At 39.7% G+C, this 16,735-nt stretch overlaps 1 protein-coding gene across 1 annotated transcript in view; it reads left to right on the forward strand.

Moving 5' to 3' along the window:
- Positions 1–1,630: 1,630 nt before the first annotated feature.
- kcnq1.1 (potassium voltage-gated channel, KQT-like subfamily, member 1.1) overlaps positions 1,631–16,735 on the forward strand; it is a 44,395-nt gene continuing 29,290 nt past the window's right edge. The window contains exons 1-5 of the mRNA XM_034116780.1: positions 1,631–2,191; positions 8,383–8,473; positions 14,774–14,900; positions 15,370–15,448; positions 16,344–16,440. Coding sequence (XP_033972671.1) covers positions 1,833–2,191; positions 8,383–8,473; positions 14,774–14,900; positions 15,370–15,448; positions 16,344–16,440 — 753 coding nt within the window. The 5' untranslated portion in view covers positions 1,631–1,832. The remainder of the gene's footprint in view (positions 2,192–8,382; positions 8,474–14,773; positions 14,901–15,369; positions 15,449–16,343; positions 16,441–16,735) is intronic.

Consider the following 16,735-nt stretch of genomic DNA (forward strand, 5'->3'; position numbering starts at 1 on the left):
CGTGTCCCGCCCTCTCTGTCTGTCTGTGTCTATTTCAGTTTCGCTAGCAAGACTGCTGATAGACCAGCTTCACCAGCTTCACCAGCATAGACCAGCTAAAACCAGCATAGACCAGCATGACATCCATGCTGGGCTATGCTGGTTTAGCTGACCAGGCTGGTCTTGAACCAGCAAGAACAGCCTGGCCAGCTTGTCCAGCCTGGTAAACCAACTAAACCAGCCTAACACCAGCCTAAAACCAGCTAAAACCAGCAACCATCTTAAGCTGGTCTATGCTGGTTTTTTCAGCAGGGATGAGATACATGTATGCAAGACCATCTGCTGATATTAGAGTTGATATATGGAAACTCTAGCAACTTAGTTAGCACAGTTAGCACTGTGTCAATGGCTTAGCAGTCCAACACAGTTTACACATTTAAACAGTCTTGTTTGATAAATACATAAATAACAATGCAAACTTACAGGTTGTGTACCCGGATCTTCCCCTGCTCCAAACGGTCCAAACAAGCTGTGCATATCCGGCCTCAAACTGGGCAATGTTTTGGAAGCTTTCTTCTGTGAAATGCCGGTTCTTCGAACCTCTGGAGGAACACGCCACTGCTGGTGTGGCCATAGCTCTTCGGGATTGGTCCATTTCGTTCCGGGTACCGCATGACATCAGGCGGTACCCGGAACTAAATGGAAGACTCAAATGGGCAGTGACGTATCTCCAACGAGGCGTTTTGGGGAGGTATTTTCTGTGTTAGAGTTGTACTCGCTACAGGGTGTACTTTGAGGGTTTTGACTCTGCACACCGTTTACATGCATAAAAACCTTCATAACACGGGTCGGGACGGGTAATAACCGGAAAAGCATGACATGGGAGCTTTAAAGAAAGGATTGCCTACTAACTTTCGATCAATCGATTTATCATTAGGCGACTAATTGTTTCAGCGTTACAAGGTTTTTTCTTTTTTTTAATTAGTGTTTCACATACACACTCAATCCCAAATCTGACCAAAACATATGAGAACTAACTTGAATTACAAACAAAGACATTAACGTTTTATCTTTTTTTACTGTTCATGACTGAAGTAACAGACATATTTATAAACTCAAACATGATAACAGGTTATTATTTTGTGTTTCATATTTTGGTGTTGGAGTAACACTTCTGTTTACATGTGGTAGTTACTTTCAATTGTATGAATACCTAAGTGTGATGTAAGAGACAGTTACCTGATAACCTTGAGGAAAATGAATGCTTTGCTTTGTATTTGGTATTGTGCATAAACATTCTAACATGCCTGCAGAGTGACAGAATTCTACCCCAAATCCATTTGACTTTAATTAAGCCTATGAAGGTCGACAACATTACATTTGTGTTGACAGTTTTGCAGGAATACTTCATATTTGCATATGGAAAAGCTAACTATAGGGGGGTAAAGTTAATGGTGTGTGTGTTGTATTTTTCACACAGATCTGAGGAAGTAGTTCATCAGATGCATATTGCTTTGGAGCAGTTTTGCCAAACAGTAAAATGTCTGAACAGCTGGCGACTCACAGCGCACCGCCTGGCGCCCACAGCTCTCCAGGCTGATAAGTGCTCTGAGAGAGGTGGGGGGAGATTCATTTAGGGCTGAGACTCGCCATAACCTCAACAGCCCAGAGAGCTGTACAGTTAAATTAAAGAAACACCTCCCTGGTGATCTAGAGCATTAATAACACAGTTTATGTTGCAGCTTTATGCGCACAACAGAAGGTACGCGCACATGGGCGAACATTTGAGTCAGTGACAGAAAAAAAAACTTTGAGAAGTCGACACAGCGACCGAGGAATAAGAGGAAGCTACAATGTCTAATTCGGTTTCCTATCCCGGGAAGACACGGAGGTCTTCTGCTGTGGCACGTGCAAACAAACCTCCGGATTTAGAGCTGTCGCAAACTACTTTCACCCCACCTGAACCGGAGACACCTGTGGGCAACGACACGTTTTCTGAAAGAGACACAATGCAAGAGGATGGTAACTCTTCAACAAATGTACCAACTGTTCACCTCCACCCGTACTTATCTCATCCCCGGATGTCTGTGCGGATGTCGGTGTACAGTACCGGGGTTCGTCCAGTCGTCACCCGCGCCTACATCCAAGGACGTGTGTATAACTTCCTGGAAAGGCCGTCTGGCTGGAAATGCTTCGTGTATCATTTCACAGTGTAAGTATGTTTTTTTAATTTTCATAATCATCCAGATCCATGGGGTATTCAAGGGTATAATTGCAACTGTAAGATCTTAATTAAACAGGGAGTTAATTGCGCATGTAGAGCCTTGGAAGCTCTCCTTACAAAGAACTGTGAATTTGAGAAAGATGCTGCAAAGATATCATAACACAACTGGAGGTCCCGCTAGAAATATCATAAGGAAATGTAAGTCTAGCCATAGCAGATAAAAACACGGAATATAAATTCATAACAGACAAGAGAAACTCAGAGAAAAAAAAATTGCTCTCACAGGAACACTAAAGGAGTATAACATTGATCTTTCATTTGGGAGCCTATTATCCATTTAATTTTCCAAAACCGTTTGAATACAAAAACACAGAGCTGGGTCTGGTGCTCATTCACTAAGTTTTTCAATTTGAAATGAGCTTCTTTTTTTCCTTCCTGACTGTATGACAGCCAGGTATGTGAGACTAACTGGTTTAATGAAAATGAAACATAAATAATACAGCTAGTAATGAAAATAAATCCACTGTGGGATGGATTGTATCTGCTAAAGCTCCAATATCATGAATATGTCACATTATGGTCCGCCCCTCAGAATTGATGTGGCAGTTTTGTCAGGTAGCTTTAAAACCTGTCCTTTTCTGACAAATGAAATGTTACTCATGATAAGCAGCTCTCTTTACTCCACTGATGTAATGCCAAAAGATACATTTCACAATTTTTATTTTTTCGTATAAACCACAGTCAGGAAAGTGACAGTTCAATAGATCCAGTGTTCAGGCAGAGGTTTAGGAATGTGGGCTGTGATCTACCAGCTCACCCCCATGTGTGCTGTCTGTCCCCACTTGCTGGCACTGATAGCAGGCAGCTAAACTTGGCAGTGTGTGTGTGCTGGGGAGGAGGTAGCAGCCCTGTATGGCGCTGCCACCCTGTGACCCTGCAGTGTTGGAGGGGACACAGCCTGTCGGTGACTCAAAGGGAGCATGAGCCAACACAGCGCAGCGCAATAACAAGAAGCTAGTGACTGCTTTGTTTAGGCATCAACTTTCATTATATTATATTATAATACTCTACATGAGGTTCAAACCAGCAAGGGCGAGGTGCTTTAACCTTCCTGTAATGGCCACTACAATCCTGATTCCAAGAAGATTCAGCCTGCATGTAATGACAGGAAACCCCACAAGCATTAAAGAAGTGGCTGAGCCACGGTGTAGTCACCCTTTGGTTTTCACAGTATAGTTTTGAGTTTGTAATTTTAGCTGTCGCCATCTTGTTTTTTTTTGGAACCAGATTGCCAGATGTGCCCAAGAAGAAGGTCGAAAAAATAAATAGTTTGGCAGCCAGAATTGTACAATTTATTTTCATGGCCTGAAGACACACTGTAAATGGGTTAAAGGTAATAACATAAAGAAACCAAATCAGACCTCACAGGTATCAAACCTGTCCATCACAGGGCAGCCCTGTCCTAAAGCATATGCTTCTTTATTGTCCATTGTACTGTAAATGGGACCATAATTCACAAAACCAACATGCTGCTGTATTGAAGAATACTTGAAATAAGTGATTGAGACCATAAACTCAAAAGAAAATAACATACAGAGATGATCATTCAAGTTAGAAGAGGGGTCATTTTCTCATAGACTTCTATACAATCAGACATCTTTTGATAAACAGTGGATTAGCCCCCTAGGAATTGTTTTCTCTACAGTGTGTTATTAAAACTGGGCAGGTGACAAACTGTTCTAACAATTTGTGAGAGGGATGCCGCACTAAGTTGTTTGTGTTTCTATCGGCTGGCTCTGTACACATGGTCAAAGTTGAACCATTGTTATCATCAACATTTAAGTCCACTGCAGCCAGCGAGGAGATTGCACCAAATAAGGAAGCGCATCCTTGAATGTGTGTGTTGTGTGGGCTTCAATTGACGTGAGTGGGAGACAATATTTGCACAGAAGTGAAATGTGATCGTACCTTTACTGAAAAGGTTTGACAGGAAGCTGTACACCCAAATCCAGGCTTTACAAACATATAGCTTTTCGAAACTTTCAGTATATTCTGAAGTGTCAGCAGTACTCAGAGTTTGAGTTATGTTATATTTCATTAGATAGGTTCAAATTGAGTGGATTTAGCTTAAATCAAACTCTCTAAATTCTGTAATAAAGAAGGTGTTTGTTTTAAGAGCATGTTGCCAGCAGGGTTTTCGGATAACTTCGGTACCTTGTTTTGAAAATGTTTGAGTGGGAGCAGTTAAGAGCAAGCACAGCCTTATCATGGACCCAAAACGTGAACGTCAGAGTGACCAGAGTCCTTATCAGAGGTACTCCTATGTGTGTTTGAACATGCATATGTTTGTCAGTTTTTGCGTGTGGCTGCTCCTGTGTGTTTACTTAGCCTCAGGTCTGTTTTGGTGAAAAAGAAAGCAAGAGCAGTTGACTGGAAAGAAGAATTGTATATATTTAGCTTTATCCAATTAAAAAAAAAAAGTATATCCCATGCTCTCGCTGGGTGTCTGTCTGCAGTGTGCGGCAGAGTAAACGCAGTGTATATTGGTTTTAAACAGCATGAGTCCATCCCACATGCTGGTTGTAGATGAGTGGATCAGAGGAGTTGGGAGAAACCAAATTCAGAAAGCATTTTTCAACCTCGGCGGCATTAAAATGATCCAGATATTCGGTCAAACAGCATCAAGCTAGAGGTAATCAATACTGGCACAATTTTTTTTATGATTTAGCAAACCAGCTAACAGTCTATGTCCTGTTTTTCTTTTCAAAATGAGGAACATTTTTGACTCAAGCTGCTTTGTATTCCATGCTGTATTTTAGTGTCTGGGGAAAAGGCTTTCATATTTTTATCTTTTGCTTTCTTTAACAAAACGCAGGAGCTCAGATTGTTAATGGAGCATATAGACAAGGTCACTTGTTGGTGACTGCCTTATATCTCTGAAGTTTTACCCCAATAACAGCTAAAGTTTCTGAAAAAGGCTTCTATTGTCTGTCGAAATTACATAAAATAATCACTTGAATACATTGGAAGTTTATCTTCTATCGAAGTATTTATCCAAACATTTGTGTTGTGTTCCATTGCTTTTGTTAGATCTATCTTTTGTCTTATATTAATATGCTAAGTCACTCACTGTGATACAAATAAAGTTTGACTGTTGTTCCAAACAGGATATTTGATGTTGACAGCCAGTGACATGGTCAGTAGCGTCACAACTCTTATCCTGTCCCCTGCTTTGCCTTCACACTCACTGCACAGCGGACTGCAAGTGAATCTGCCCATCAATAATAGATAGGAGCAATGCTTTGAGCTTCGGTTTGTAGTTCAGTGGGGCCTATGTAGCTCAGCCTATGTATTGTTTTGTCTATTGCTCCACAAAGGCCACTGGAGGTAAAAAGTGAAATATGATGGGGCAGTTAGTAGAGAAGAACTGACGAGTCGGATCGTCTCAGATGGATTCAAAGAGAAGCAGAAGTGTAGGCTCAGCATACTGAGTGTGTATGTTTACTGGCATTTCAAATGCCCTGAAAGAATTCAGGCAGAGCTTCGCTGACAAATTGCAGTCATTAGCATAGCATAGTGTTTGCTTGGAAAGTTTGATGTTCATTTGTTTTTCTTTTGATCTTCTTTTCAACTTGCTCTGTCTTATTTGAACATAAGATTTCATAAATTATACTGCGTCCTCACTTATTTCTTTGTTTATGCTCTATGTGCCCTGCTCTTTGTAATAGACACATTTGTTACCATTTAAAGAAATAGGAGACCGTGGTTATTTTGCCAAAGACACTGTTAACTACAAATTAGTTTTTCTCACGAATCTGACAAAGACAAACAATGTTCCCACATCCACAGACCCTTCACACTAACCGAAAAACAAAACATAACGCCAACAATTACGTATTACTTTCAAATAAAGTTAGGGAAAACAAGAAGAAAATAAAAAATACATAGCAACAACCAAACGACCCAAAATTATATATATAAAGAAAATTGAAAGATAAAATATATTATTCTCAATGACATTCCTTAAGGTACATTTTTTTAAAGTAAACTATAAGATTGTTAACTACAGAGTCATTTTTCCGGGTGGTATTGTCTACTTTATCTGTTCCTTCAAACAGAAGCCGCTGCTTTGTTAGCCTCAAAACACGCCAGTCCATCTTCCCTGAGCAGGTCTCCCCGCGGTCTTTTATCTGTGTTGACGTGTGGCGTGCACGTCAAAGCCTGTGTGTGTGTGTGTGTGTGTGTGTGTGTGTTGTGTGTGTGTGTGTGTGTGTGTTAAAAGGGGGGTATTTGGATTCCTGGCCTGTCTTCAATAAACTCAGGCTGTAGCATGTGGTGATAAGCCTCCATGGTGCAAACACTGACTGGAAACTAAAACTCCCTCTACACATATTTTCCATCAAGTTATCTCATATATAGGAGCAAGACAGGGATTCTGTAAGGGCTGTTTTCTGAACAATAGCTTAAAACAATATCGACGATGAGCAAATACTTCAAACACTGTGCTGTATTTTCAAGATATGCCCATGTCTTTTTTACAAACCAGTACCACTCACACAAGAGCACTATCTGCAATGTCCTTGGTCAATGTTGTTCCTTATTTCCTTTTACCTTTAACTCATATTTAATAAAATAAATTAAAAGTTAACAACTAACTATAAACCCATTTCAAGTCTTAACCTTTCTCATTAACAGCAATGAGTGTTTTTAAAAAATATATATTTTCAAACAAAGTTTAAGTTTATTCATGTGTAGAACCCATTCAAGGTATCATATATTCATATTTTACTGAATCATTTTGCTTTTTGTTCAGTAAGCAAAGACATGCTCTTCTGTCACAGTACCAAGCATTGGAATACATATTGGCTGTGCAGCTATGTGTTAACAGAAAGCCATCTTTCCAGTGCCTCCATGTTCTTTCGATCGGTCCAATCGTGGAAGTGGGTTCTGTCAGCTGATTGGCTAATGAAATCAGATGGTGTCATGTGAATCCATTCAGAAGTTTTGCCTTCCACATCTGTTGCCAACGGAAATGAAAATTTAATCAGTTTGTCCTTGCCACAATGCCAAGCTTTTCACAAAGTCTAACACACATTCATATTCTAAGATAGCTTTCAAACAGACAAGCATAAAGAAACAGGGTGAAACATAACCTTAATTTCCACTCAAAAAGTGGACACAATGCTGTACTTACGCAAATGAAAAAACAGGAACTAATGCCTTTCTGGCCCTGTGGACTGAAACATGTAGGAACAAGCTTATACATATTTGGGGATGGGTTATCATCTTTATTTCAGGCAGCCATGCATCCCATCATACTCCCCTCCTATCGCATTAAACAGGATCCCTCCCTATGACTTTTATGAACAGCTGTGACAACATTACTACTTAAATGTATATGGTGTTACAAGATGTAAGCAAACACAAGATGTGAGCAAACACAAGATGTGAGCCTGAGTTGGTGTTTTTTTTTTTTAAATAACAAAAAAGACCCAGTACGTTTTTGTTGAAGATTTATGGAGTAAAACATCCAAGGCCACATAAGAGAGTGGTATGGTTTTGCATTGTGCTCTGAAATAAATGAAACATCTTCCTATTATGGAAGTTGAAAAACGTGTGACCTTGTGGGGGATTAAGGAGAATGTTAAGGAGCCATTTAGTGTTTGTTGAAACTGTGTGTGTGTGTGCGTGTGTGTGCGTATGTGTGCGTGTGTGTGCTCATTATTTGACAAGTTTATCATGCGTTTTGCATTCATGTGGAGTTCAGAAGGTTCACAGTATTTCCTCGGGAGGGCTGTCCTTGAATGTTTGCTCAAAATCAGTCAGATGCGTTTCCTGACAAAAATATAAAGTAATGTTATGCTGTCTTGTAAGTATTTTATTTTTGAAAGTTATTGACTCGAACCACACACCAAAGCTGACTGAAGTTTGCAGATGAAATCAAAGTCTGAAATGTTGACATGAATATGAGTAGGAGAGTGGATTGGGGAGATCCGTCTCTCCCTCTTAGACCTGCCTGATGACAAGTTATGTAAAGCTTTGATTCAAGCTTGTTTTTAAGTTAAAAAGGATTTGAGGTCTGGACTTCATCCAATTGAATGATATAAGAAAAAAAGAAGAAACAAAAATAACCACCCACATGAACTTTAATCATGTTTTATCTGCCTTATCTCCTACAGGTTTCTCATAGTTCTGGCCTGTCTGATCCTCAGCGTTCTGTCTACCATCGACCAGTACCAGGCTCTGGCTCACACAACACTCTTCTGGGTGGTTAGTATTCATTTGTTTAAAAGCAACTCTGGGATTAGCTGCAGAAACATTGTTCTTTCTGTGTCATTTCTGTCGTTTGTCAGAATGTATCTACCCAAACAGAGGTTTTAGAAAAGCAAAAGATGATTTTAATCCCAATGGGACAACCCTAACTCTCAGAGCTGAGAGCTGGGTTTTGAGTCAGATAGGCCAAGATGATTTATGCTGTAGGGAGAGGGCTCAAAACTAGAGATTTTATATCCCTGGTTAGACCACAAGGTGGCTTATGATATTCATAGATGTTGCTGTTGTAATGATTATGTATGGGGTAAGTTAGCTTGGTAAAAAACACGAGAATAAGTAAGTTCTTTAAAGTTACTTAACTTTTACTTGTATTACCAGGAACGGTGCTTATTAATCGCCATTTTTTTTTACATTTCTCTGGCACCTGACTTGCATGTTGGCAGCCTGTCTTATTTTCTCCAGGACACACTACAGCTACAATCAGAATAAGCTCCTAAACATCAGGACATGATGTACTTTATCTATTATAATCAACTTCCATACAATATCAAACAGTAACCTAGCCATTGCATTATTCCCTAAATATTTAGAATTATCGGGTTTCATTTAGATTTAAATGTATTTTTCTTTATTTTCTTTCTAACCTACTGTTTTCACTTACCTGTTCAACGCTGCTGTACCACCAAGTGTAGGTACATTTGTCAAATGAAGTGCTTAATGATGCAATTCAATACAAATAGAGTAAAAACATGCATTACAATAGTAGCAGGTATATACACAATGATAGTATTTAGCTGTGTTGCCAGAGATCAGGTTTTGTGGCTTCTCGTAATTGCAGTTTTGCTACCTCTTAACTTAATGTGTTCAGGTTAGGTGAATAAGTCATCCCACTTTATTCAATAGGACGATTATTCCAGTATCTGGTGGGTCTGACTGAGAATGCTGTTTGCCAAACTTGCTTTTGCTCTTTTGTGAACACAGTCCCCTCTGGTAGATGCCCTTGTTGACCTTCTGCTATTATCCTTCCACATTAAGAATTGACTAAGTGTGGGAGGTGCACGCCAACGTAAAACCTTGAAGACAGAAAATTGAGAAACTGTACTTCGAGGTAAATTCTTGACTAATTCGTATGCTGCTCTCCTGCAACTGCAGTCTGCGGATACATACCGGATCTCTGTTGTGGGGCAGACCAGGGTTATATAAAGTTTATATAATAAGATACTTTTCTCCTTTTTAGACTCTCCGGGTCTCTTTTTCCTTAACAAATCAGCACTACAGAGATATTTGTTCTCAACTCATGCAGTGGTGTGAAGCAATCAGAGATTGAAAGAGTGGAATCTGAAAGTAATCCCTGCAGGAGCTAAGGAGAGTTTGAGAAAAAGAGAAGAATAGCTTTAACTCCAGCTCCACATCTAATGATACTCCCATAAAGATTATATAGATCAGTGTAGCACTTTGACAAAACCACTGGTGTTACTGCATGTTAAAGGTCACCTATCATGCTATTTTTAGGCACTAGCATCGGTCTCAGATATATACAAATATATAAGAAAACATGTCTATGAAGTGTTTTGCTCAAAATACCAAACAGATCACCCATTCTAGCCACGCCTCATATCCCTCTATTTCACTTTCTGTTACTAAAGTGCTGATTCTGGGTATACAGCTTTAAAAAAAAAAATAATAATAATACAATTTAAAAAAACGTATGCCTGCTCATGCGGGAGATTTCTAGGGATGAAACGCCATATCAAGTTCCAAACCACATCAAGGATTATTTCTGAAACAGTATGGAGCTCAAATGCTTTTTCTCTTGCAGGTTTACCACAAGCTGAGTTCCTTTTTTATTTCCTGCTTCTTCACACATGCTCTCTCCAGTACAGGTTAGCTCTGAGTGTTAGCGATGCTTGCTAATGTAAACAAAGACCATATTACGTCCGAAACGTTGCACATTGTTTCTGATAGCAACGTTTCTGATAGTGCCGTGGGTCCACATTTCCGATATTACGTCATATCGGACGCAAATCTGGATCAGCTCCGTTGTACCCTCGTTTTTAGAGATGTGGGTACGGAGGAAAAGAGAGAGGGTTTTATTTTCTGACACTTTGTGAGTTCCCTGACACACAGGGGACATATATTTATCTATGAAAGACATCGAAAAGTGCATTTTGCATGATAGGTCCCCTTTAAATCGACTAACATTTTGGTGCATAACAAACTACATTTTCTCATTTAACCAATGAAGGTCATGACAAAAGGTTTAACGGTCAAGTTTCACACCCCGTGTCTGTAGCGATGCTCCAGAAGGTAGCAGTGCACCAATACCGTATATGGGCCCCAGGTATCATGATAAATAAATACAAAATCATCAGCTTTATGGATATTTTACGAGGTATCATACATCCAAAGATTGCCTCAAGGATTTGCGAGAATGTTTTAAGGCAACACACGAATGTATACAATTGCTGTGTGCAGGACATGTTTTAGTGTACTGAATCTTTAATGATCCTGATCACTGGTCCATGAACGACAGATACAAGCAGAGTGATTGAGATGTGAAAGAATCTAATCTCCATCTTATCTACATGTTGCATTGTTTACACTGTAGATGAAGCCTGCAGCCTTGTCTCCTGATCTGGTCTTTCACCATCTGCTCTGCACTTCTGTCTCTGTCTGTTGGCTGGCATCTGCAAACAGACCTGACTCTCATCTTCTGATAGTTTTGTTTCCGTTCCATGTCAAACAGCAAAGACAAAAAAAAGAGGATGCTTGTAAAACAATGCAGTTAAAAGACATCGATTTATTCATAACGCTTTTTGAAATAAAACACATGTTGGATAACCTTGTTACTATAAAAGTTTGTATATTTTCAATGGCATCACTATGATATTGGGGATGTTGCTGAAACAACAAATAACAAACAGTTTATTTTGTTTGAAAAGCAATTTCAAAGGTTTGACTCTCCTAACCGCTGCCTCACGAAAAAACAATTTAGGGACACTTTATTTGTAACTGCATCGACTTCCCACTCTGCAAACATTTTCAGGGCGTCCCGCTGGCCTAAGAGGGCGAAGGCTCTTCTTTTAAAGTCAATAGTAAATGGGATCAACTTAACCCTGAGAAACTAGCTGCTGAGCACAGGAACTGTTTGTGATGGGTGAGTCACTCAAGCCCAAACAAAAGAAAACCCAGAGAAAGGATAAAAAGGACTTTGCGGCGGCCTGGAGCGTGCCACATGTGACAAGTTCACCTTGGCCCGATGATAATGGGATAAAATGGTCATGGTGTTTCATGAGCCAGCATATAATCTGAAATCCTACAGGATCATTGGATTCACAGATTCAAGCTCTAGTCAGATCTATAATCATGAGGAAAAGTGAACAGCACATTTGTAAATAAATACCTCAATATCATGAAATATGCATCTTATGGCAAATGTGTTTCCGTCTTAAGTTTACCCTGGAGATATTTAATCTTCTTATTATTGTCTCCGACAGAGATTATGAATAATTAATATTTGCCACGCTACTAAACCAACCAAAATCTCAAACACTCATCTCTTTCCATCCTCAATCCCAAAGGGGTTGTTTTTGTACTTTTTGCTTTCTAGTTAAGATATTTACCGTGACCCCGCAACTCTTTCATTCTCTCCTCCCCACACCACAAAAGCATCTTCTTTGTGTTGTTTCTTTGTTCCTTCACACTCAAGGTCAACTACTCTGTTCTTTACTTGGAGATGCAGTGTTTGCTGACAGTGTTTGTAGTAGTGTGTTTGGCCAGATGCTTGGCAGCTAGCCCAAAGGATCCACGTTCCCAAAAGGGCTTGTTTGTTGTTTGGATCCAAAAATGAGTGTAAGCTTTAAAAAGTAAAGCTACACTTTATTTATTTATGGTTTAGTTGATGAGACAGAACCAACAGCTATCCAATGCAAATATCAAAGCGCTTATTCCCTAGAACGGCTTTCGCAAAACTAAGAGATTACAATAGTGAATTTGGAAGGAATGTGGAGAGATACGTGACTTCAAATGAGTTTATTGGAAAAGGGAGGATGAACAGGAGGGTTGGGGAGAGTGGGATGAAGGGGGACAAGATTGAAGAGAGGGATGAAATGAAGGTCGAGCAAGAGGGGATGAACCGAGAGTGAAATGGGGATCCATGATGGGTTTATGTCAAAAGATGTTGAGGATGAAATGAGACTCCATGTGGAATGACCAGATGAGGCATCCGAGCTATGTTGTCCCCCTTGTGGTTCCTTTAATACGTGGAAAAGGTGAGGAAGTAGAGAAGGGGGATTTGATGGGTGAAGGACGTGAGAACCAATTATTGGAAAGAATAGAGGGGTGAGGTTTAGGTAGATGGATGCTATTCAGTATTGGTTTTTGTTCTTTCATTTTCACATTTCTAACCAGGTGTCAAAAAGCTGTTAACCACCCAGATTGAATGTTTTAACCCCACAAAATTGTTATCAGTAGTCAGGCTTAGAGAATAACGGATTGCAGGTAACAGAATGACATAATCAGGATACAGAAATAGGTAACTGTTACAACCTTACAATTACATAAAAAAACAAGTTATCAGTTTACTGTTGCATTTTTAAAAGGTGGGGATTACTAGCAGGATTACAATGTTCCAATACTTTTTATATTAAAGAACCACATGAGATGAGTCTGAAATGAGTCTCGAGTGAGACCACAGATAATCTTCCAGGTAATCATCGAGGTCTCTAGTTCAAAGAATGCTTTTACTGACTGAACTTTTCGCCTTCATTTTGTGTTCAATCTGACTCTGAATCTGTCACTGCAGGGTTTTAAAATACATAATGTGCAGGCATGACATGAGCCTTGACACCTACTGTAGACATATTCAAAGTATTTGGTTACACCCAGTCATTTCATGCTAGGGCCAATAGTATAGCCTTTATTAGCTGAATGTGGATGAAGGCAGCAAATAGCCTTGGCTTCACAATGCATTTGAAATTTGAAAAGTAATCAGGTTACATTATGTTTATTGTGATACTTAAGTTGGGTTACTGATTCATTTTTTACAGGTCCTTTATAATTGGAATGTTGCAGACAATTCAAATGTTAAGCCAACATCTGGTGTTAAAGTTGTGTTATAGAGGGATCCAGCAGGTAAATGGACGATGGAGTAGACTTCTCTTTCCAAGGTCACAATGAAGTGCTCACAGCCACTCTCTTGATTCTCCTCTACGCCTGTTACTACTACCTCCCTGTTTGTTAATGTGTTGCGTCCTCGGATAGACAACTTGTTTTTCAACCTTGAAGTAGAAATCCTCAGTGAAGAAGTTATGGAATACAATATCGTAGATATTTGCTGCCAAGAACACATTTTAACATATTATTTATCCAATTTATGTTTAACAAGACGTGCCATTTTTGTATTCACTGCCATTTAAATCTCTGGCTGCCATGAATACAAATGCATCCAATAATTCCAAGCTGGAAACATCTCCTGCTGCACAGCATGCCACATCTTGTGCCTGATTCCCCCCAGGCTGTTCCTCCCATAATTCACTGCAAAATGATCAAGTCACCATTACAAATCTATGAAAGAGCATTGAGTCACTTTCAGACAGCTTCATTTCCAAATACAAGTCAATGATTTAGAGACGTGTGGCGGTATTAGCATTCTCATTCACTCCAGTTCATTAATTTCTACGTGTTGATGTAATTGTGTGCTGGAATAGATTTGATAAAATCCATTAGTCCTCAATGAGCACTGAAAGAACCTTACAGTACATGGAATTGAAATGGAGCAGCTTTGATTGAGAAGCTTTGATTGAATAATCTTCATGTTAAGCATTAGACACCTGCTGTTTGGGCTCATTTCAGTTAGTGTTATGCGAATTAGAAATAACAAAGAGAAAATAGAATTATACAGAATTATCCAAACTTTTTATTACAGAATCACTTTTTCCATCTACCAGATCCAGCTTCATGTAGCAGCTGAAATGGAGAATAAATCAATGTCTTAACAGAAATGAAACAGAGACAGATGATGCAGCTGCTGATTGAGAATCAATAATCCTTAATGAATTGCTGTGACAGCTTTAATGAGAGAAGCTGCACTTAACAGAGAAATAGGAAGTTTAGAGAACAGTTGTGCAACCGTCGCATCTACAATTAAACAATATCTGTTTTTGAAGCACTTTTCTGATGTCTGAGCAGCTGTTTAGGTGTTTTTGCACTCAATAGCCTGCAACAACACCCCATTCGTTTTTTCCACCTGTCCTTCTCCCTCATTGGTCTGTTTTGTTTCCCTAATTTCCCCAACAGGAGATTGTCCTTGTGGTGTTCTTCGGTGTGGAGTATTTTGTCCGCCTCTGGTCAGCAGGCTGCCGCAGTAAATATGTTGGCATCTGCGGCCGACTACGCTTTGCCAGGAAGCCGATATCTATTATAGGTGGGAACACAACCCCCATACACACTCATATCTCTGCATTTGCACAAAAACACATATCGCTCCCTACCCACACATAGTATTTAAACAATATCTATATCCTGAGCCTCTTCCCAAAATGAGATATCTCAGACAAATTCAGCGTGAAATTAAAAATGTCACTGCAATTATTTTTCTACCTTCAGCTTTTTATTCTTAAAATTGGAACCTCCAGGTGATATTTTTTTTAAATAAGCAGCAATAAGTATTAGCATTAATATTATTGGTAACCCCTTTGACTTCAATTAATTTATAGAATCATTTTTTTAATGAAAACCAAAGATAACTTCTTAATAGAGTACTTCCCATCCACTTTCTTTTACGACATTACAGAGGACAATGTTTGCTTTTGATATGCTGAATTTCTATATAATGAAAGTCTGCTCTCTTGTGCCTTTTTGTACTTACAGCCTCTTATTCTCTATCTTTATAGATCTGATTGTAGTTGCTGCCTCGATTATTGTGCTGTCGGTGGGCTCCAAAGGCCAGGTTTTTGCCACCTCTGCTGTAAGGTAAGAGACATTGTATATGGCCAAACGTATGTAGGCACTTTTATTTGACTTCTAGTGCGGGGGTTGTTTTTCAGTGTTTGAGTTAGGCCCCATGGTTCAAATTAAGAACTGGAATAGCACTCTGAGGGCAACCTCCGCAAAGGCCATACGGGATATTCCTTCTCCTCAGATGGCCCCATTTCGGATCGTTCTTCAGACATTGCTGTGTTCATGAGCTTTAAGTCGCAATGTGGAAACAACATAGAAGCCATGTAGGCGTATTTTACTGTATTTCTCAAAGTATTTCCAGTATTTAAATGACAGCAGAGAGCAAAGGAAATGGACCTAGTGAGCCAGTCGGTGATGTATTATTCCAATGTCTCCAACATCAATGTTAACAGCAGAAATACTTTAAGATTGTGACTAAAATCCTTTTGACAAATCGCGCCGAACACATAACCTCCTTAGTGGTGTTGAATATCTTGACAATACACCATACAAGGTCATTTGAGACAGTTGTGTCCTTCTAACGTTGTTGTTACAGTTTGGGAAAGGCCATTTCCCTTTTCAACATCACAATGCTCCACTGCACAAAACCAGGTCACATAAAGGGATGTTGTTTCCAGTTACCTGAGGAAGGACATGCCTGAGCTCCACAGCACCCTGACCTTAACCCATCTAACACCTTGGGATGAATTGGCCTATGGTGACATCATGAAAGAGCAAATCCTGCCACGAGGCTTCATGAGGAAAGCTGTTACAGGAGCAGAATAATGCCCATGGCTGTGGAATGATCACATACAGCCATACACATTTGGGAATCCACATATTTTTGCCCTGATAATGTGTGTGTACAAACATACGTCAATTGGCCTGAATACGAGATCAGCATTTAATCAATTGTGTTATTTTTCAGAGGGATTCGCTTCCTGCAGATCCTGCGAATGCTTCACGTGGATCGGCAGGGAGGAACCTGGCGTCTGCTCGGCTCTGTCGTCTTTATCCATCGCCAGGTACGCATTGCAGATTTGGAATCACTTTCCAGGTCCAAAGCATTCAAAGATTTTAGTTGTTAAAAGTAAGCTGGAGGCTTTCCGTCAGGAGATTTATAGCCTCTTCTCGTCATGTATTATGACGCTCTATTGTTCCTTTCTGTACTCTGGATTACAGCAAAAATTAATATTCAGCAGAGGCAGAAGAAAAGAGCCACTGTGCAGAGGGTTACGGCCATAATCTCCACTGCTGGAGAGGACTGTAGCCCTCTCACTATCATTGAGTTGAGAGATAGAGGTGTCTGTGATTATCCCC

The sequence above is a fragment of the Trematomus bernacchii genome, unplaced genomic scaffold (genome assembly GCF_902827165.1).
Source record: "Trematomus bernacchii unplaced genomic scaffold, fTreBer1.1, whole genome shotgun sequence".
Classification (NCBI taxonomy): domain Eukaryota; kingdom Metazoa; phylum Chordata; class Actinopteri; order Perciformes; family Nototheniidae; genus Trematomus; species Trematomus bernacchii.